Source organism: Lepidothrix coronata, unplaced genomic scaffold (genome assembly GCF_001604755.1).
Source record: "Lepidothrix coronata isolate B3197 unplaced genomic scaffold, Lepidothrix_coronata-1.0 Scaffold92, whole genome shotgun sequence".
NCBI classification, from domain to species: Eukaryota; Metazoa; Chordata; class Aves; order Passeriformes; family Pipridae; genus Lepidothrix; species Lepidothrix coronata.
This window is the reverse complement of record NW_016690272.1, coordinates 51,840-72,425: the sequence shown is the minus strand read 5'-3', so window position 1 is coordinate 72,425 and position 20,586 is coordinate 51,840. Positions and strand designations below refer to the sequence as shown.

Genomic DNA, 20,586 nt, shown 5'->3' with positions numbered 1-20,586 from the left:
GCAGATATTGCACGTGCTGTCCTGCCTACCTGGAGGGCAGGTCATGGTGGGAGTGGTGTGGGCACACGGATGTACCCCTGTATAGCGTAGTGCCAAACTCTGAGCTCAGCTGTGTACGTAGTGAAAGACCCAATAAATGGACTGTTTGTAACACCTGCAGCTCCCTGTGTTTCTCAAGTGGAAATCGGTTGTTTCGAGACTTCAGGTTGTTGCCGTGCTTTTGAGCTTTTTGGGTGAGGCCCATGTTTGTCCTGGGATCTGGCAGTGAGTCAAGGCAATGCTAAGGGTTAATTGAAGACCTTGTTCTGGTGGCTGGGAAATGAGCTTCTGCACTTATGGAAAAACACCTTGTACCAGGAAAACACTTCTGAGAACTGGAGAAACTAGTTTGTAGTGGAGGTGGGTTTGCTGATAGAAGGAGGAACTTTACAAGTGATGGAAAGCATTTGGTGCAGAGGATCACCTTTAGAGGATGTGTTGGCTGGTGAGCTGTTGCAGCAGATATTGCATGTGCTGTCCTGTCTACCTGGAGGGCAGGTCATGGTGGGATCCAGCTCTGCTGCTTTGTGCTGTGTTGGGAGTTTCTTTCCTTAGTCAAAGTGTAGCTGGAACTGGTTGCAAGATCCAGCAGGGAATTCTGTGGTCAGAGGTGGTATTAATTCCCAACAGCTGGTTGTGAATCCACAGTCAATTCCTTGATCCAAACCAATCACCCGGTAAATAGAGCACTTGTTCAAAATATACCTGTGGTAGAGTGAGCAAACCTGTCCTGAGTTTTGGTGAGGGAAGGATTGTTAGTCTCCTGTTCTGGAACTCTAGGAACAGTTTTGAGACATCTTCATCAAAGACCACAACTCCACTACTGCTTTTATTCCCTGACTTTCCCCGAGCAACACACACATCCTGAATTCAGAGCTGCCATCACTTTGTCTTCTGCTGTCTCTTCCCTAAAGCCTTTGAGATGAACCAACTGCAGGACCTCAGTCTGGAGAGGGAGACAGCTCTAACATGAGAAGAAAGAATTTTTCCCCTTGGAACAGGAAGGGAGATGGAAAAACACCTTGGAGATGGTCTGGTAGACTTGATAGCTTTAGGGACCTGTCAGTCTGCATAGATAACCTGTGACCACACTGTGAAGCACCAGGGAAGGGCAAAAATATAAGGTAGAATTCATTTGTAGGAGGTTTTTGGGTGGTTTTTTTGTTTGCTTGGGGGGTTTTTGTTTGCTTGGGGGGGCTTTGTTTGCTTGGGGGGTTTTTCCTTGGGGGGTTTTGTTGTTGGTTGGTTGATTTTTGTTTTGTGTTTTTTTGCTCAAGTTGCCAGTGAGCTACTGCTCAGTTATTCTCGTGCTAGAACATTAAATGGTCACATTAAGTGGTGTAATCTCCCATATTTCCATAACCAAGTATATTGGATGCTTATTTTGATAAAAATACGTGAGAAAATCATCCAGTAGGTGAATAACACTTTAAACTTGTGCTTTTGGGTGGTACCACAGGCTCAAAATTGGATGTGTTACTGACAAGTCGAACTAATTTGTGTGGGGGTGGTTTGGGGTTTTAATTAGTGAGTAAAAGGGATGAAGGTCCTTATTTCTGATGTGTCCTTTTTACGTCGAGAGATGTCCCCTTTCATCCTTTGTATCCTTTCCCAGGCTGCTGGGAGCTCTGTGCTGGGTGCACTGGCTGATGTTTCCTGGCAGTTTTTCACAGTTAGGCATCCCCAGCATCCCACACTCGGCTCAGTCTCACACTTTCCTCCACAGCTTCAGGCTCCCTGGAATCCTGCAGCAGAGCCTCCAGCTTCCCCTGTGCTGTGGAAAACACAATGATCTGGTGAGATGTAAGAGGGAAAATAAACCCACATGGCAGCAGAAAGTTTTGCTGGCCCCTGTCCTTGGAATGTTTTAACTTTAACCCTGCTGTGAGTTACCAGCTTTACATCCCCACTGGCATCCTGCAGTACCTGGAAGGCAACTTTTTGGGGATTTCCCTGTCACAGGATACTCACTGTCCACAGCCACCTTGGGGCACAGGCTCTGCAGAAGAGGATTTCTAATGAAGGTGCTTCTCAGAGATGTTAAGAGAGATTTAGGAGGGAAAGTCCCTGAGGTGAGAGGGGGAAAAGGGTTAGTTTTCTCTCCCTGGGAGGGAGAGTGACTCTGAGGAAAGTGGTCTTGCATCAAGGGTGTTCTCAGCACTGATAATTCTGTTGATAATATTTGTGAGCTTCTACCTTTGATTTCTGATGGATTAAAGGTGAGTTGTTGCTCTTGTGATTCCTGCCTTGCAAAACAGGCTTTGTTCCCATGCTTTTCTCCTCCACCCCGAACTTTGGCAGTTGTTTTAAGAAGTTAAAAAGCTCTTTTGAAAAGGGACAGTCCAGTGAGACACTTTGCTGTGCCAAAGGGGCTGGGCAGGGGTTTGTGCTCCCACAGAGATCTTTTTTTGCCTCAGCTCATTCCCTTGCTCCCTGAGTACAAACCCTTCTCCCTGTTTTCTGCTGGAACATTTGAGGCTCTCAGACTTTAACCAGCAACACTTTTCCTTCATTTCAAACTGCAGTTAAGAACTACAGAGGGGTAAAACATCCTAATTAAACCCACCCTTGCTCCTCACAGACCTGTTAAACACTGTGTTAATGAAATGAGTGACAATCTAAGCCTGCTACCAAGAGAAAAATCAGACTTTTCTTTGGCTCTTTTGCAGGTAACTAGTTCTAAAGCAACCAACTTGCTGTAAAGCCCAAGGATTACAGTTTTGACTCCTAAATCCATTTTCAGGGGTTTCAAAAGCATGCAAGAGTTCAGAGACCCAGCCTTGCTCACTCCTTTTGCTGAAAACAGTCCCATGAGACAGGTGCAGCTTTATTTCTGTGAGTGTGTTTCTGCCTGCTCTTTTAGGAACTGGAATCTGAACTGTGGTCACCCAGGGCTGAGCATTTGGCCAGAGGACACCTGGAGTTACACAGACCTTCCCAACCTTTTAGAGGACTCTTGTTATGCAAAACGTGTTGTTACTCCTGTGGCTTTGGCCTCAGGGGTTAGACACAGTGTGAAACTGAGGTCAGTTTTTATGCAGGGTCTTGTTTCCAGCTGAAGTGAGGTGTGTTGCCTGCTCAGAAAGCAGGTGAGGATCTTGTGCTCCTTGGTTTCATGGGAAGGGAACAATCCTCACTATTTCCTCAGCATTAACCACTTTGAAGTAATTCACTCTTGCATTAGGCTGACATTTTGTCAGCCTTGTTTAATCATGTAATGCAGTGTCCTCTGATATTTGTAAATAATAAAATCCAAGGAGGGAGAGCCCAGCCTGCCCCTGAAAAAACAACTCGTAGTCATTAGGGCTCAGTGGGATTCACCCCCAGAATTCAAATTAACCAAGGCTGGAGAACAAAAGTATAAGTAAGAGGGAAAATAAGTGACAGCCAAGCTGAGAGGGAACATACCTTGAAGCCACAGGAAACCATGTTTTGGGTCTTGGACATTCCCCCTCCTAGTTTAAGAACAACCCTGTGTGATTGCTGGGGTAGGGGATGGTTATTAAGACAAGTTTAAGATTGATGTATATGTAAGACAAGTGCCATGCATAAGTCAGAAACTGGATCTACTGTATTTCCACAGTGGTTTTGTGCCTTGCCTGGCTGGATTTTGATCTCTTCAACCTGCATTTCCAGTGACACGGAGGCCCCTGGGTTGTGTGTGTTCCTGGGACAGCTGGGAGAATGTGCAAGGAGAATTTTGTGGACCTCACCTCCCTGTGAGTATTTCAGAACGATCCCTTAAAGTGCCTGGAGAGAACTTACAGGAAAGGCAGGGCAAGGCTGTTTGCAAGTACTGGCAGGACAAGGGGGAATGGGTTCAAATTGAAAGAGGGTAGATCGAGATTGGATATTAGGAAGGAATTCCTCCCTGGGAGGGTGGGGAGGCCCTGGCACAGGTTGCCCAGAGAAGCTGTGGCTGCTCCTGGATCTCTGGAAGTGTCCAAGGCCAGGTTGGAGCAACCTGGGCTATTGGAAGGTGTCCCTGCCCGTGGCAGGGGGTGGCACTGGATCATCCTTAAGGTCCTTTCCCACACAAGCCATTCTGTGCTGGCACAGCCCGTTGCATCGAAGCTGAGAACGGGGCGGTGCAGCAGCGCCGGAGGGGCTCTGTGGAGCTCTGGGGAGGCCGGTGCCGCATCCCCCGCCCCGCGCCGGGGCAGCCCCGGGCCCGCCTTCGCCGGGAGCGCGGGGGGGGCTGCGGGGAAGGGGCCGGGCCCGGGCGCCATGGCGGCGGAGAGCCGGCGGTGAGCGGCGGGGCCGGGCCGGGATGAGCCCCCCGAGGCGGCGGTGAGCGGGCGATGAACGGGTCGGGGCGGCTGCCGGCGGGGCCCGGGGAGCAGCTGGGCGCGAACGGCAGCGGCCCCGCGGAGCTGCGGGAGGGCACCCACGCCGCCACCTTGGCCGCCTGCGCCTCCCTGCTGGCCCTCGTCTTCTGCCTGGGCTCCTACGGCAACCTCATCGTGCTGCTCTCCTTCTTCGACCCGGCCCTCCGCAAATTCCGCACCGACTTCGACTTCATGATCCTCAACCTGTCCTTCTGCGACCTGTTCCTCTGCGGCGTGGCCGCCCCCATGTTCGCCTTCGTGCTGTTCTTGGGGCCGGCGCGCGGCGTGCCGGGCGCCTTCTGCTTCACCTTCCACCTCACCAGCTCCGGCTTCATCATCATGTCCCTCAAGACGGTGGCGGCGATCGCGCTGCACCGGCTGCGCGTGGTGCTGGGCCGGCAGCCTCCCCGCGCCGCCTCGGCGCCCCGCACGCTGCTGCTCACGCTGGGGCTCTGGGCCGCCAGCTTCACCCTGGCCACGCTGGCCACGCTGCGCGCCCGCGGCTCCCGCCGCTGCCTGCCCGTGGCCAGCCTGGCCAGCGGCCGCGGCAGGCTCGTCCTCTACCTCTACATCGCCGACTTCATCTGCTGCGTGGCCGTGGTGGCCGTGTCCTACGTGATGATCGCCCGGGCCCTGCGCAGGAACGCGCGCGCCAGGCAGGGCCCGCCCGTGCTGGCCGTGGGCACCCCCCGGCCACAGCCAGCCCTGTACCGGACCCAGAGCTGCGGGCAGGCCCCCGGACAGCCCAAGCACGCCGGGCGGCTCCCGCTGGCGTCGGCCGTCAACCTGGCCACGGCCAAGGACTCCCGGGCCGTGGGGACATGCGTGGTCATCGTGCTCTCCGTGCTGGTGTGCTGCCTGCCCCTGGGCATCTCCCTGGTGCAGGATGTGCTGTCCGGCAGCGGGGGCTTCGTCCTCTACCAGTTTGAGCTGTGTGGGTTTACCCTCATTTTTTTCAAGTCCGGGTTGAATCCTTTCATCTACTCCCGCAACAGCGCGGGGCTGCGGCGGCGCGTCCTGTGGTGCCTGCGCTACGCCGCCCTCGTCTTCTGCTGCTGCAAGCACAGGACCAGGCTCCAGGCCATGGGCAAGGGCAGCCTGGAAGTCAACAGGAACAAGTCCTCCCACCACGAGACCAACTCGGCGTACATGTTGTCTCCGAAGCCTCAGAAGAAGAGCTTGGAGCAGGCCTGCGCTCCCAGCCACTCCAAGGACAGCGTGCTGAGCCCCAGGGCTTCCGCGGGGCACCAGCACTGCGGCCAGAGCAGCTCCACCCCCATGAACACCCGCATCGAGCCCTACTACAGCGTGTACAACAGCAGCCCTTCCCAAGAAGTGAGCACCCCCAACAGCCTGCAGCCGGTCAGCTCCACGTTTGGCTTTTCCAAGCCCTACGTCGCCCATCCCACCCCCGGCGTGGGCCGGGACTGCGGCACTGCCCTCACCAGGCACATCCCGGTGCCTTCGGTGTAGCCTGACCCACCAGCCCTGAGGGTGGCTGGGGAGGTGACACAGCACTGCTGCCAATCAATGGCAGTGCCATTCCTGTTGGTGTCCAGCTGTTTGGAGCCAATGCCAGGCGATCACTGCAGTGACCGGCAGGGGATTTCTCTGGAATTTCATTGGCGAGTCAGAAAGGGGGATACATTTTAGATTTGTGTTTGGAGTGGTTACACAAGGGTGGTTTTGGTACTAGATTTTACTGCTGGACGAGTAAAAAAAGTAAATGCCGTAATTATGTGATTTATTATGTCACAAGGCCAGGTTGGGCAGGGCTTGGAGCAACCTGGGCTAGCGGAAAGTGTCCCTGCCTGTGGCAGGGGGTGGGGCTGGATGAGCTTTCCAACTCAACCCTTTCTGTGATAAGGCAGAGTATTACAAATATCTTGTATTTCCAAGAAGGAAGAATTGGGAAAGAGCTTGGTATTATTGGAGTTGAAAGTTTTCCCGTTGCAGAAGGTTGGAAAAATTGGTGGCACCTTTCAGGAGTAACAAAAGCCCTTTCTATTCACGGGGTGAAATCCTGGTTCCCTTGAGGTAAATGGCAAAATTTCCATCAGGTTCCACTGAAGTTCAGGATTTTGATCTCTGCCTCTTCAAGTGGGACAAGGCATTAGTCAGTGTTATATTTCCTCTGGGAAGGACTTTTGGGAAGTACAGCACTGGAATAAACCTTTGCAGTTTATACGTCAATATCTGCTGGGTGCTTATTTTAAGGATGGTGGTGTTATGTATCCCAAAATAGTTTGGAGAGGTGTTTTACCTCTGCTAGAAGTAGCTGTGCAATACCTGTGTTACGTGAGGATAAAGATGAATGTTGCAATATTATAGGACAGGAGTAATGCAGTCACCTCTGGAATTCCCCAACTGGTGAGCTGTTAGGCATGGAGTTGTGTTCCTCGTTGCTCCTTTGTCCATGGTTTTTATAAATTGGGACAGGCAGAACTGACAGCTGTTAACATTTTTAAAACCACGTGCCAACCAACTACAAGTTTTGGAGATTTTTTTTTAAGAAATCTTGACATCAGTTTTTATTTAATCTGTCTGCTTAGAAACTTTCCCTGTTGGTCTACACAGCAAGCAAATAACTGGAAAGGAATTGTGTTTTATTTTTGTGCTGTGTCACATGTTGTGGGAATTCCCTGTGAGACACAATGACTCTGGACATTTAAATTCCTGAGGGTTCCGGCTCTGGGTCACCAAATCTCTGCCAAACAAGCAATCACCTTTCACCTTCGGCAGAGCCTCAGCGTCTCCGAAAACAACCCTGCCACAGACATTTGGTGCCTCCTTACAGGAAAACTGCCACATCTTTAGGAAAATGCCAGCGATGGGAAGGTGATTTGTTACTTTGGAAACAAGAAACAAAAGAACATCCACGGTAACTGCTGCCTGAGAGTTGTTGGTTCGGGCTTTTTGTTAACTGAACTACTTTGGAGGTTTTCCTGGAACGCTGTTCTTTGTTTAGCACTGAATTTGAATTAGTTTTGAATAATTCGAACCAGCTTTCTTGCAATAAAAACGATGTGAACAACTTTCTAATACGAATGTAAAACTGAAATTATTTCCATCAGTCTTTTGTCTCTGCCCAGATTATTTTTTTTTGTCCAAATGAATAACAGGGTTCTTTCTAAACTAAGTATAGAAGATAACTTAAAAGTCTTGTTTAGTTGTTCTGCAGTTGAATTTCTCTTCGGTACAAATTGTGCTGGAGGGGAAAAAATAGAGATGAAGCAGTTTTGGGGTTTGCTGTGTGTGTGCAGCTTCTCCTGTGCCTTTAGTTTGGATCACATGAATTTCAGCACGTGCTACGAGGTTAAACCCCTCACACCTCATTCATAGAAGTCGTTTGCATTGAATATTCATGTGGGAGTAAAGGAAGAAGGGTCCAAGAAGGAGGTTTTATTGCCTTTATGTGATGTGTTAGTATGAAAAAAGAGCTGAAGTCCCATTGAAGGACTTTGTTAACTCCTGGTGCCAACTGTGCTCCTGATATACCACCCTCGTGTTAATATTGGGGCTAATATGAAAAGTATGGATAGGAAAGTGCAGCACCTTTTCATCTGCAGTAGGAGCAAAACCTGATTGAAGTTGTCAGTTTTACTGAGCTCATTGTTTTGTGGGATGTTTGTGGGTGTAGTAAATCGAGGTTGGATTTTTGGGAATAGGGAGGTACAATTTTGCAGAGAATCGTGGGCTGATTTAATTGATTTTGTGATAAAATAATTGGGAGTATAACTTCTCCTTTTTCTTTTAGCCCCTTGCTGAACACAGAACCAGTAAAGGTCCAGAAAGGAACCAGCAAAGAGTGACTGCAAGGTTGGAAAGCAGAGATCCAGGCAGAGGGAAGGAACAAAGTGCGGGACAGAGGAGGTGGGAAATGTGTGGGAAGAGAGGAAGTGGGAAATGTGAGCACTGGATGGTTGAGAAAGAAAGGAGAAAGCATAAAGAAGCTTGTTAGAAAAACAGCTGCTGAATGACTTGGGGCTCCTTAATCTCGTTAACAAGTGACTTCTGTAAACATTGCAATGTTTTTATAATTCACAGCCTTTCTAAGTCCTGAATCTCTGTGGTGGTAAGAGTTGGCTTTTTCAGCTGCTGGGCTGCAAGGCTGGATTTTTTAACCTCTAAATCTAAGACCTCCAAGGAGTTGATGCCAAATCATTTGGCTGAGGCAAGGTGGGTTTGCACCTGGTGACTTCTGGGAGATCTCTCTGTAAATGCAGATCTTTGTTTCATGACCCCCCCCCCCACTTTTGGCAGCAAATAGGTCTGGATTTGTCTTATTTTGTCACAGCAGAGCTAATTCCCTCTCAGAGTCTGTGTTCCAGACATGCTGCACACAGACCTCCTGCAATTCCTGGATCTGGGATCTTCTGCTGGGAAGTCATTTGGGTTCACTCATTGTAGGAGCAAGTCCAGACTTGGTGCTCCACCAAACGATTTGTCCTCACCTGGTGTTTATTTTGTGCCACAGCCTGTTGATTTTTCCTCGAATGTGAAAATCAGATCAGCTGAATTTCCTTTTATTTTTTTTCCCAAACACAATAAATAAAATCAGCAAGTGGCACTAGGTGAGAACAAGGGCCATGCAGAGGTGGCACTGAGTCCCTGGGAAATGGGTCAGGGTGGCTGTTGTCAAGTGAAGCTTTCCTAAATCTAAATAACAATGTACAGAACTTTGTTTATTCAGAGATTTATGATGAAACGAAGCTAACCCCAGTTACCTAACAGCAGACACTGACACACTCAGCTGGTTTTTGCATTGGTTGTATGTTTTATTCTGTACTTATAGAAGTTTCCAAGTCTACTTTCTCCCAGCAGTCACAGAGGTCAAAGGCTGGGGCGGTGTGGGTTTGCAATGGCACCTCTCAGGTGGCTGAATTTAGTAAATATTTCATCTTTTCTTGCTCCAACCACAGAAAGGAGCTGCAGCCTGTGTGCCAGCCTGGCCTGTGGCTTTCTTCCCTGCACACAGGTGTGTTCCCACCTTAAGCTGTCCTGGAACCAGGAATCTTTACTCTGGGAATCTTAACATCCCTTATCACAGCAACCACCTCAAAAAGCGGCAAGGACACGCAGTGTGACCTGAGCTGTTCTTCCCTTCAGGTGACATCCACTGCACTTGCAGAAATGCTGGAAAGAGCTGGAGAAATTAAAGCTGTTTATCAGCACTTGGGTCTCATCCCTTCGGGATTCCTTTATCAGAGGGAATAACGCAGGCGCGACAGTCCCGCCAGTGACCTCTCCTGGGGCTGATCCAGGCAAACCCTGTGGCACCACTGGGCCTTTGCAGGAGGTGAACGCTTCTGTTTGACCACAGGCTTTCCAGGCACAACCTTCCCAGTTCCTCAGGTCTCATTCCAGCTCGTACATCTCCTGAGCGGCTCCGTTCTCTGCTCTCACGAGGGGTTCGTTGGTTGTCCTTAAGACCGCTCTCAGCTGATGCCAGAACAGCTTCTGCTTGTGCTCCTCAGGGCTCCACTTCAGGTAGGTTTTCCTTCTCAGCAGCTTCCTGAGCTTGCTGAACTTCTGTGGGACGCTGTGGGGCGGGAGGTCTTCCAGCACGATCATGATGAGGGAATCCAGGTTCTCGTTCAGGACCCGGTGCTCGGCGAAGTACAGCTCGTACTGACACCAGCAGCTGTTCACAAAGCTGGGGGAGAGGACAAACAAGACCTTGTGGCTGTTCTCTATGCAGTAAAATATGTTCCCCAGCACGGGGTGCCCCGGTTTGAAATCCCTCTCGTGGTAACAGATCTTGAACCCGTCGTTCTCCAGCCTCTCCAGCAGGTTCTCTTTGGTCCAGGCGGCGTCGTGTTCGCTGTACGAGATGAAGGCGTCGTAGAGCTTGTTCTCAGGCCTCTTCTCGTACTGCCTCCTCTTGGCCATGCACCAGTACCAGCCCATCCTGATGTACCAGAGCCCGTGGAAGTGCCAGCACAGGGCTGTGAGCAGGAGCACGGCGAGGGCGGCGGTGCCGGCGGTGATTCCCAGCTGGAGCCCCAGGGAGCAGCGCAGCAGCGTCAGGCGGCTGCTCTCCACCAGGGAACCCCTCCTGTCCGGGGGGAAGCTGCACCTCACGTCCCCCCTGCCCCTGATCTGCAGCTGGGGCTGGTGGATGTAGACGTTCACGAACCAGTACGAGTCACAGGTGCAGAAGAAGTGTCTCCCTTGGACGGTCAGGACCCTCAGGCTTGTCAGCGGGCCAAACGTTTCCTCCACGATGGTGGTGATGGCATTGTCGCCGATGTCCAGCTCCACCAGAGAGGCTGGGAGGGAGCCACGCTGCAGAAAGGAGATCTTATTCCCCGATAAATTGAGATATTTCAGTGCTGGGAGGGAATCCCCGAGGCCGTCGGGCAGCTCTGGGATGAGGTTGTGGCTGCTGTCCAGGCTGGCGAGCGCGGGAAGGGGGTCGGCGGTTTCCAGCCGGGCGATCAGGTTCCCAGAAACGTTGAGGTGTTCCAGGTTCCCCAGGGCCTTGGTTAAGGACAGCACCTTCAACCTGTTCTTACTGATGTTGCATCTTTTCAGAGCTGATGGGAAATACTCCACGTGCATCTCCGCGATTTTGTTGTTTTGGATGTTAAATGTTGTTAAGTTGGAGAGGGATTTCAGGCTGGGGGGGATGGCCCTGATGTCGCCGTTGCTGATGTCGAGGTGCTGCAGGGAGGGAGGGAAGTTGGGAAGCGCAGAAATGCGGTTGTGGCTGAGATCCAAAAATAACAGCTCTTCCATGGTGTCAGCAAACCACTCCGGCAGTTCCACGATGGAGCAGTTGGACATGCCCAGGTGTTTCACTTTGTTGGGAAGGCTTTTAATGGGTGTCCCAAACTGGGTCCTGACGAGGGAAATGGCTTCGATGTGCACGGTCCCAGGGGGAGGGACACACGTTGGAAGTGCATTCCCGCTGTCCGGAGAGGCCGTGTAGATGAAGTGATTTCCTTGGACGTACATGTTTTCCAAGTTAAACAGCTTGGCAGCGAAATTCCGGGGTATTTGGCTGATGTTGGTGAAGGACAAGTCGATTTCCTTGATGGTGGAAGGGAGGCACAGCGTGTCCAGGCTGTTGATGGGGTTGTGGCTGATGTTGACGAAGAAAAGCTGGTGGAATGGGAACTTGCAGATGGCCCCCACATCCAGGATGTTGATGGTTAAATTGCTGGAGCTGGCGTCGATCGACCGCACGTTTTCCATCGGCAGGAACAGGACGAACAGCGACACGAGGTCCATCTTCAGGTCGTTGTGGCTGATGTCAAGCTCCAGAACGCTGGCCAGCTGAGCTTGGCAGGCGTCCTCGTCCAGTTTTAGCCTCAGCTCGTCCTCGGAGAGGTTACTGTGGGACAGATCCAGTGTCCCGTTGATCGGAGTTCCGCAGAGGCTGGGCCTCGGTGTGGCTGTTGGAAACGCTGGAAACACTGTTGTGTTTGTCTCTCCCTTCTGGAGAAGATCCCCGGCGCTCCGCCTGAGCCTGGGGTTAAGGTTTTCCAGGACAGGAGGATGTCTGGAAGGTGGCGGCTCCTCGGTGGGCACGGAAGGCTCCAGAGCAGCCTCCGGGGACTTGCCAGAATACTTGGAAAGCTGCAAAGACCCCGAGGCGTTGCTGGTGGGTGAGAGCTCCAGGTGGGGTGAGAGACCTGACAGAAGCAGCTTCTCATCATTGAATGACAAATTGACGGAAACCAGGCTGAGCAGGCTCTGGAGTGCACCGGGCTCAACATCCCGAATCCGGTTGTAGGAAAGGTCCAGAATTTCCAGCGCCTCAAAACCTTCTAAGTCCCTCTTGGTTACTTTTTCGATTACGTTATGTGAGAAATTGAGAGCTCTTGCTGTTTTGGGAGCTTGTGCTTCTGAGACAGAGGAGAGGTTGGAATAGGAGTAGTTATAAACTGAGAAGGCTGTGGGTATTCTCCACGTTAGGAATCCATGTGCTCCTCTGAACAAGAAGGAAATGAAGTAGACAGGAAGGCAAACAGGAAGAACCCTCATCCTGGAGAAAAGAAACATCAAATCCATCATTATGATGTGGTCCATGTTCAAAAATAATCCTAATTTACTTGCAAATCCAGAAATCGTTTCATTAACTGCATCCATGAATCCCTTTTTATCTACCAAAAGAAAATACAACTGATTTGAGAGTAAGAGAGAGGGAATGTCAGAGAAGGATTTAAGGAGGGCACTATTCATTTCAGGTCATTGTAGATAAAGTCTGAATTATTTTTTTTCTCTTTCCCTTCTCCCCAGGCACCTCTGCAATGCCCTCTTCCATTGCACAATCTGCAGTGCCAGTCTGGGCCCGCTCTGTGGGACTTCTTCATTGTCTCTCATCAATAACCAGGCAAGTCTGACCCATCCAAAACCTGTCCAGCCACCCCAGTAAAGCTCCACAGAACTTGGATCTTCCCGTGATCCCAGCCCCCTGGAGCTTTGCCCTGCCGAGGATTTACCTGTGGTTTGCTGGGCCTTACCTGTCAGGGGAAGTTTGCTTGGAAGTGGGACGTGGGAGGCTTGTCTGAGGCAGCCAGGAGAGGTCACTGCCCCCGTATCTGGGGGCTTTGGAGAATTCCCAGTGCCGGGAGCACTGCCCGGCTCCAGTCCTGCCCCAGGTCTCTGTCACCAGTCCCTGATCCCGCTGCTCCGTGCCGTGGATGTATTCCCTGAAAAGGCAGAGCTCCAGGTGAGTCACCTGCTGCCACCACAGTCCCCTTTGCTGCCCACGGGCTCGGACCATCAGTCTAAGAGAGGGGACCCCAGCGACTGCCAGCTGTGTCCCCGGACCCTCTGCTGCCCACCCCACATCCCGCAGGAACACCCAGCCCACCCCACATCCCGCAGGAATACCAGCCCACCCCACATCCCGCAGGAACATCCACAGCCGCCGGAGCACCGCAGGGGTGTGAAGAGCATCACGGAGGTACCACCCAGCTCGTTCCTGCCTCCAGCCACCCTCCCGTCCCTCTGCCCCCCGTACCTGCCCTCCCGCCGCCTCTCCGACCCCCTGTACCTGCTCCGGTCCCTCGCCTGTCCCTTGCGCTGCCGCCGGTGCCTTTTGTGGCTCCGGGATGGGAGCGGGGGCGGGCTGGGATCCCCCCGAGCCCGCCCAGCCCCGGGGCCCCGCGGCATCCGCCCCGCGCTCCCTCTGCCCGGCTGGAGGAGGAGGAGGAGGCTGTGCCGGACGTGATTCTCCCCGGTGAGATCTGTCAAGTTTTCCCCACCGTGCCGCTCTCGGACGTTGCTCAACCCGTGCCCGAGGGGGAAAGGGAAGGTGGGGGTGGCTGGTTGTGCTGCGCTGGGACGGTGCGGGGCAGAGGGTTCGCTCCCGCCTGAGCATCACTAATGGGGGGAGAAGACAAAGCTCGTTGGAAGGAGCGGGTGGGTTGGCCGGAGTTCGCCAGGGACGGGCTGTCTGTGCACCTTGGGAGCAGGAATGCTGAGGGAGCTTGGAGTGGAAGACATGGAACAGCACAGCAGTGCTGTGGTCGTGCTCCATCAAAAGCTACACAGCTTGTGGGAGCTGAGCTGCACCAAGCTGAACTTCGCTTCATTAGCTCAAAAACTCTGGTTGCTTTTGCCACTGCCCCATGCTAATGACCAAAACCACTCGAGCTCCACCTGAGCATGACGTGACACCCACTGTAGCTTTACCTTTGCCCCCCCCTCAGAGAATACAATATAAATACAGCTCAGGCGGGGAGGGGGGTCCCAGACACCACTGCACCTTCTGGGGTCGGTCTGTGGCCCGCAGGGACACCCACTGGGTAAGGACCCTGCTCTCAATTATTACCTCAAGCTTCCACTGGGGATCAGAACTTGTCTGTATATCACTTACAACTTTTTTTCCCAGTCTTTTGCAGCTGGTCACTGGTGTGCCTGGAAACTGGAAATGCCTGTGGTAGCCTGAAGGCTCCCCTGCCCTGTCCTGGGGGCTGGAAAATCCGAGGTGGTTCGTGCTGTCTATCTGGTCTGACCAGGCACTTTCCTGCTGGGACAGGTTCTGGGAATTGCCCTGCAGTCATCAGTTCTTCAGACAGATCCCTGTCTGCTTTGATGAGAGACACAGGAGATTGAGAGCAGTCAGAATAGGTCAGGGGAGATTTTATCTCCTGTTCTCGGCATGGGGTGAGCCCCTGTAGCCAGACAATTCTCCATCTAAATACAGTAGTGCTGCCAGAGAACCTTGGGCTGTGCTTCCCTTTGGGAAGGTGGAGCAGCCATGTCCTAGCACAGGACCCAGCAAAATCCCAGAGGAAATCATGGCTGGAAGGGACAAAGTGAAAAAGACTCTTTTTTTTCGTGCAAGCACAGTTATTCTACAACACACTGTTCTGGAATTATTCTGTCCTTAACTCATCCAACCCACCCTCTGTGTATTCGTTTATTGTCCTTTTTTTTTTTTAAGCAACCTCTTCTTTTGGGGACTGTGGAGGAAGAAAAGACACCAGAAAGGTCTGTGAGTGAGAAAGGAAAGTCTGCGCTGTGTGGCCAAGAGCAGGACCAGGGCAGGGTGATGAAGCAAAGAGATTTCACTCCCAAAACAGGTTGTCTGCCACTTGTTCTCGCTCTCTCTCTGCAGGGGATGGGGTTTTGTGTGCTGGAAAGGTGATTTAAGGGAGCAGAGCTGAACCTGCAGAAGAGCTGCTCAAAACCAGAGAGGATCAGCACCAGCCTTCAGGAGACCAGACGTCAGAGGAGCTTCTCTTACTAAGGTGGGCTTAGATTTGTGTGTTGGATGAAAATCTTAGGTATTTATGGCCAGGAAATGCACTCATCTGCATGGAGCAGCTCTACCTCCCAAAGGTATGGGAGCAAACCTGCAGGACCCCTCAGGCACAAACCTGAGCAGGGCAGCCCAGAAACTGCAGCCCTGCAGTTCTGGGAGCTTTCTGCGTACCCAAGAACCTTGTTTGCCCCCCAGTTTTGGCCCTGACGTGTTCCTGCACCTCAAGGCTCGTCTGGGAGAGGCTCGAGGCAGCAGGTTGCTCTCAAGTCCATTTCTTTTAGATTCAAATGTGTGAAAACGTAGAATTCTATTGGAATTTACTTTTAACAGTAGCAACTCGTGGTCTGCTGTGCCCTGTGGGGTTTTTGTGTGGGTCCTGCCTCCTCCCCTCACTCCCACCTCGACTGTTGGCTGGGGAGGGAGGGGAGAAGGGGAACAAAGCACGTTCCTGTTCCTTCTGTAGCCTGGATGCTGGGCAGGAATAGCTGTGAGCAGGAAGGGGTTCCTGTGCAGGGGGAAGTAGAGGCTGAGGGACACAAACAGCACAGGTTTGGCAACCCTGTGCTTGCTCAGGCAGTGGCACAAGCTGGTGCTGGGGGGCACCAGGTGCTGTGGCTGCTGAGTCAGGCCTGTGCTTCTCCCCCCCCCTTCCATGAGGGGAATTCTGGACATTCTGCAGGATGACTGTTCTTGGCCTGTCCTCTGGGCTGATCACAAGTGAGGGGTGGGCAGGATGGTTTAGGGTGTCGGGGGTTCCCTTCCCTTTCCATGACTCAGCCCAAGGGATGCTGGGGCAGGGCTATGCCTGTCCAGGTTTTCCCAAGAGCAGCCAAGGAGCTACAGGGCAGCCTTGATTCAAAATACTGCTATCCCAAGGGATCACACGGATCCAGAGCTGTACCAAGGGGATTCACCCAGCCCCTTGTAAAGGCAGCATGAGGGAAAACATGTTTTAACCTTTCCTTACTGTACTTTGGCTGCATGGCCTGGGGCAGTGACACCTCTGGCAGGCAGGACCAGATGCCTGATGAGATGGGTCCAGCTGTGACTGTTCAGGGGAGGAAAAGAACTCGAGGGAAACTAAGGTGAGGATCTGAAGTGTGGGCAACACTGGTTTTAACGTCTCCTCTTTCTTAAAGCTCCTGGATTAAAACCCGGGCCATTTTTTGCTCATCTAGTGAATGCTTTGCACGAAGGTTGTGGTGGGGAAATATGGGCAGGCTCTCTTCCGGGGGGGAGGGGGAATGAAATCTGTGTGGAAGACTCTTCCCCTTTTCCAGTTCCCTCTGACACCTTGATATGAGCAAGGAGAGTGACTGTCACTTTAAATGTCAAGTCACGCTGCTGCTGCTGTTTGGGTTTTCTGCTTGGTGAGACACTAAAAGGCATGTGCTGCAACAGTCCAGCAGTTCAGGAGGGTTATTTTGGGCAGCACCTGACCAGTCACATGGCACAGGGCTGGCACATTTCCGCCCCACAGCCAGGAATTCCTGTGCCTTGCACAAGGGCTCCACGAAACAGGAACCGTGGTGGGCACACGGAAGTGACCAACACAACAACCACACACTGTTGCTACACCCCAAATGCTCAAGGCTCTGAGTGTTGGCCATTACAAACTTGTTCCACCTATTTCTAACTTCAGATACCCCCCACCCCCTCCAGATTCTGGGAATTTCTAGTGCCAGCAGACTCCCAAATCTCCTCTGGGAGGCAGACACGCTCCAGGGAACTAGACCCGATGGCAGGGAGGGTGTTCAACAGAATAATTATATGAAGATGAACCCTCCAGTGTTAAATATAAATAAATAAATAGATGGAATGTCCTGGGAAGCAGCCTAGGCTGGGAGAAGGAACAGCAGGTGAAGAGAGGGGTAAGGTACAGTGAAAACACAGTTGCCAACAGTCTAACAAAGGGGTAATGCTGGTGCAGTAGAAAAACCACGAGTGGTGGTGTGGCTCCTGAGCAGGAAGGGTTGGCTTCAACCTTTTCCCTCTGGTGGCAGCTGGGCTCCTCACTTGAAGCTTCAGTTACTACTGTGCCTGTTTCCAGCGGGCAGTTTGTACCTCAGGGATGCTGCTGGTGGAACGTGTCACACACGAGCCAGGCAGGAAGTGCAAGACAGGGTTTTAATCATTAAAAGTTTATCCATAAGCTCTTATATACACATAGTTATACACAAAGTGGTTCACGAGTCCCTCAGCTTAGAGCTGTGCTGGTGAGGCCTTTGTCAGCTCACACAGGTGGCTGTTCCCGTGGGAAATGTCGGGATTTGGCTCATGGAGGGGGCTTCGCTGTCCTCAGCTGGGCACGGAGAGGAGCCCGTATTCATCTGCTGTATCCAGGATTTTACAGATGACTGGAGACTCCACCTGCAACAGAGACACCAAAACATCAGAGACCACGAACTCAGCACTGCAGGAATCTTGGGAAGAGTCGCTGGAAGGAAGGGGCCACCTTAAACATACACCTGAGACCTTGGCAGCTGATCTCAGGTGTGTCTTTACCTACCCCCAGGATGTATTGGCATGAATGAGGCTCTAACATGTAAATGGTCACAGCGTGAGGGGAATCAGATTCTTTACATCTGAAAACAGAGGAGAAATTGGGATGTTTGGGGTGTGAGAAGCACAAAATAATGCGTTTCACTGCTATCTGCAGCATTTTTACTAAGTTAGCAATCACTGCCTTCGGAGCTCCGTGACAGCAGCAGCAGCTTCCCCCTCTGACCCAGGAAACACACACAGAACATCAGTTCACTTACTTCAACTTCACAGTCACCTGCCTTGGCTTGTCTGTCAAGTCACAAACATCTCCATTTCCATAGAAATGAGACACCATCCTGCCGGGAAAGATCGGAAGGGAAGAGTTTGGAAGTATTCAACACAACCTTCTATAAGCAGGCAGGTAAGTGGTGTGAGCCACCACCTCACTATTCAGCAAGTATTTAATACACAAACAGCAACAGGTTGTATTGCAGGAGCAAAGGGTTGTTCAGTAGTGGAAGGTTTTATTCTGCACCATCTCCCGAGTGCTGAATTACTTATTTTTGATGTGGATTTTGGGGGTGGGTGGGGGGATAAATCTTAACAGGCTGCTCTCGACAGTTTGTTGTATCTGTTAATAAGGTGAACATTCCCAGGGCTCTCCCGTGCCAGGGGTGGCAGCAGCAGTGTCTGTACCTGACGGTCTGGGTGCCATCCTCTCGCAGGTAGAAGGTTCTGGCCGCGTTCTTCCTCGACCACTCCACGTGCTCCTCCTTGCTCCAGGTACCCACGACCACGGAGGTCCTGCCACTTTCCTTGTCCTTAAAAAATGAAAGGCTGATAATGACACAGTGTACTTTCTGAAATCCAGCTTCTTGAGCCCAAGCTGTTGATCAGCCAAGAAAAGGAGGCAGATTCTCCGACCCCCACGACCACCTATTAAATGCGCTATAAAATTAAAAGGAGGTGTCTTTCCTCCAGATCCTCTAACCCCCCCAGCCATCTGTCAAATGCACTACAAAAGTAAAATAAGTAAAACATAGAGAACCACCAGAACTATTTAAACACACCTCGTGGTACTGATGAACGTATTTGCCGTAGCAGAACTCGTATTTCCACCAGCCAACACCCTGGGGAGAGGTACAAGCTCAGCATTAAAAAACACAACCACCAGAACCCCTAAAACAACCAGAACACCCTAAAACAACCCCGTGCCTTTCCCTCCAGACCCTAAGCCCTAAATTTGAGCTGTAAAACTCCATATGTATCAATTAACAGAGTGAGATTCTCATTACCTACTCTCATTTCGTTGCTCGAAAAAATCGAATTTCAACAGAGAGGTTAAAGGTGAAAACTAAGCAAACATAAAGCAGGATGTGCAGGTAAGGAGTAGCTATTTATTCCATGTAGCCTTGTTCCTCACCCCGTGGAAGCAGTAGGAGCCACTAAGGAATTCCTTGATGAGCTGCTCATCAGTCAGTTTGGAGATGTGGGTTGTCCCCACCGTTAACAGCTGGTGGCTTCCAACAGCCACAGGCTTGTGAATGGAAGAGAACTTCTCTTCTTTTGTTGAAGGCATTTCTTCCTGAAATTTAAAGGCTGCAGTTAAATCCCCTGCAAAGTCTTATAAATCAGATAAAGTACTGAACGCTGAGCCCAGCTGGCCGTTTCGGTCAGTTTTAGCTGAAAGAAAATTCCAGTCCAAACCTTCAAACATTTGTGACCTGAAGGCTAAAAAAGGCTACAAAACCTCTAAATTAGTAGCCCAAACTGACTTGCTTTGTTTCCCTTCCAGATCAGGTGAGTTACAGGTGGTCTCAAAGCTTAAAGGCTGTTTGAAAGGCTGACACCATCCTACGGAACGTGTTAAACACAGAAAATATTTTTTCTGTTTTAAAATGAAAACAAATCCTACCTCCTTGACCCTCCTGAAAGGCGTCTTCAGCATCTCCTGCTGCTTCTCCAGCTGTTCCAGGTTGTGGGGTTTCAGTGGGGATCCCGGCAGAGACTGGCAGAAGATGTCGTTGACGGGGGAAGCCCTGAACCTGCCCAGCAAGGTAGGAACGTGTCACACCTTCACCTCAGCAGAGCTGGGAGCTTCTGAGTGCAGCTACTTCTGCTCAGGCAGTGCAGGGGGAAAGCCCTGGAGGCTGAGGGGCTGCTTGGGGAAGGAACACCCAGCAGGAAAAAACTGCACTGTGCTTAAAACAGTGGGCTGTGATCCCCGTGGTGCCACTCCACTGAGCAGCATTCCCAGCCTGCCACCCCACCCTTCCTTATTGACTGAGGTGGGGAATGTTGATCCTGCAGGTTTATTTGAAGTGTTTCCTGGTGGTGGCCAGGAAGCTTTCCATGCCTTCCCTTTGGAAGGAGGCAGCAGCTCTGCATTTTATTCTTACCAAGCGACAGAACCACTGGCCTGGGCACTTTCTATTTATTTTGCTGCTGATACAGAGGCTTAAAAGACTCCCACAGTAAACAGATAACAGAGTATGTGCAAGCTCATCTACAGGAGAAAATTTATGATGGACACTAAATATTTAACATTTAACTTATGCCAAGTGTTTATAAAATCCACAGTGCAGGATTTTGCCTTCAGACTTTGTGGCCTGTTTCAGAACAGGGATTAAATACTCCCCTGTTCCAACATCTGTGTAAAGCCAGGAATCCTGTCCATTATCCTGCCATGTTTGTATGCCATATTATTCCCTTTGCACTTCTCTTTAAGACCCTTGGAAGGTCCAAAAAGGCACGGCTGAGACTAAGGCATCCCTCAGATGCACAGGTACAGCTCAGGGAAGGGGAGGAAAAAAGAACCCTACACTTGATTTTTGGCGAGTAACACTGAAATTGTGAATTCTCCACACGAAAATGGCTTCTAGAGAGCTCCTCATGTTGTGAGGAACTAAAATCAACGTTAAGGTTATAGCTCCAGACCACACTTCTGGTTTTGTAGAGATTTTAAAAGCCTGTGTGTGATAATAATAATGGCCAGTCTTCGCGAGCGAAGAT

At 51.3% G+C, this 20,586-nt stretch overlaps 3 protein-coding genes across 4 annotated transcripts in view; 1 reads left to right on the top strand and 2 right to left on the bottom strand.

Moving 5' to 3' along the window:
• The first annotated feature begins 4,340 nt into the window (after nt 1-4,340).
• Nucleotides 4,341-20,586, top strand: part of GPR75 (G protein-coupled receptor 75) — an 18,893-nt gene continuing 2,647 nt past the window's right edge. The window contains exons 1-2 of one of the 2 annotated variants that reach the window (XM_017821855.1): nt 4,341-7,248; nt 8,125-8,301. In XM_017821855.1, coding sequence (XP_017677344.1) covers nt 4,341-5,840 — 1,500 coding nt within the window. In that variant the 3' untranslated portion in view covers nt 5,841-7,248; nt 8,125-8,301. Of the gene's footprint in view, nt 7,249-8,124; nt 8,302-20,586 lie in introns of those variants that run through there. The other variant, XM_017821854.1, reaches the window with a different exon arrangement.
• LOC108500695 (toll-like receptor 2) lies at nt 9,309-12,359 on the bottom strand. The gene has a single exon (XM_017821853.1). It carries the CDS (start codon nt 12,357-12,359, stop codon nt 9,726-9,728), a length of 2,634 nt encoding a protein of 877 aa, XP_017677342.1. The 3' UTR covers nt 9,309-9,725.
• ERLEC1 (endoplasmic reticulum lectin 1) overlaps nt 17,199-20,586 on the bottom strand; it is a 9,705-nt gene continuing 6,317 nt past the window's right edge. The window contains exons 8-14 of the mRNA XM_017821740.1: nt 19,490-19,619; nt 18,998-19,159; nt 18,645-18,704; nt 18,271-18,395; nt 17,853-17,930; nt 17,600-17,675; nt 17,199-17,460 (exon numbers count right to left, since the gene is read on the bottom strand). Coding sequence (XP_017677229.1) covers nt 17,389-17,460; nt 17,600-17,675; nt 17,853-17,930; nt 18,271-18,395; nt 18,645-18,704; nt 18,998-19,159; nt 19,490-19,619 — 703 coding nt within the window. The 3' untranslated portion in view covers nt 17,199-17,388. The remainder of the gene's footprint in view (nt 17,461-17,599; nt 17,676-17,852; nt 17,931-18,270; nt 18,396-18,644; nt 18,705-18,997; nt 19,160-19,489; nt 19,620-20,586) is intronic.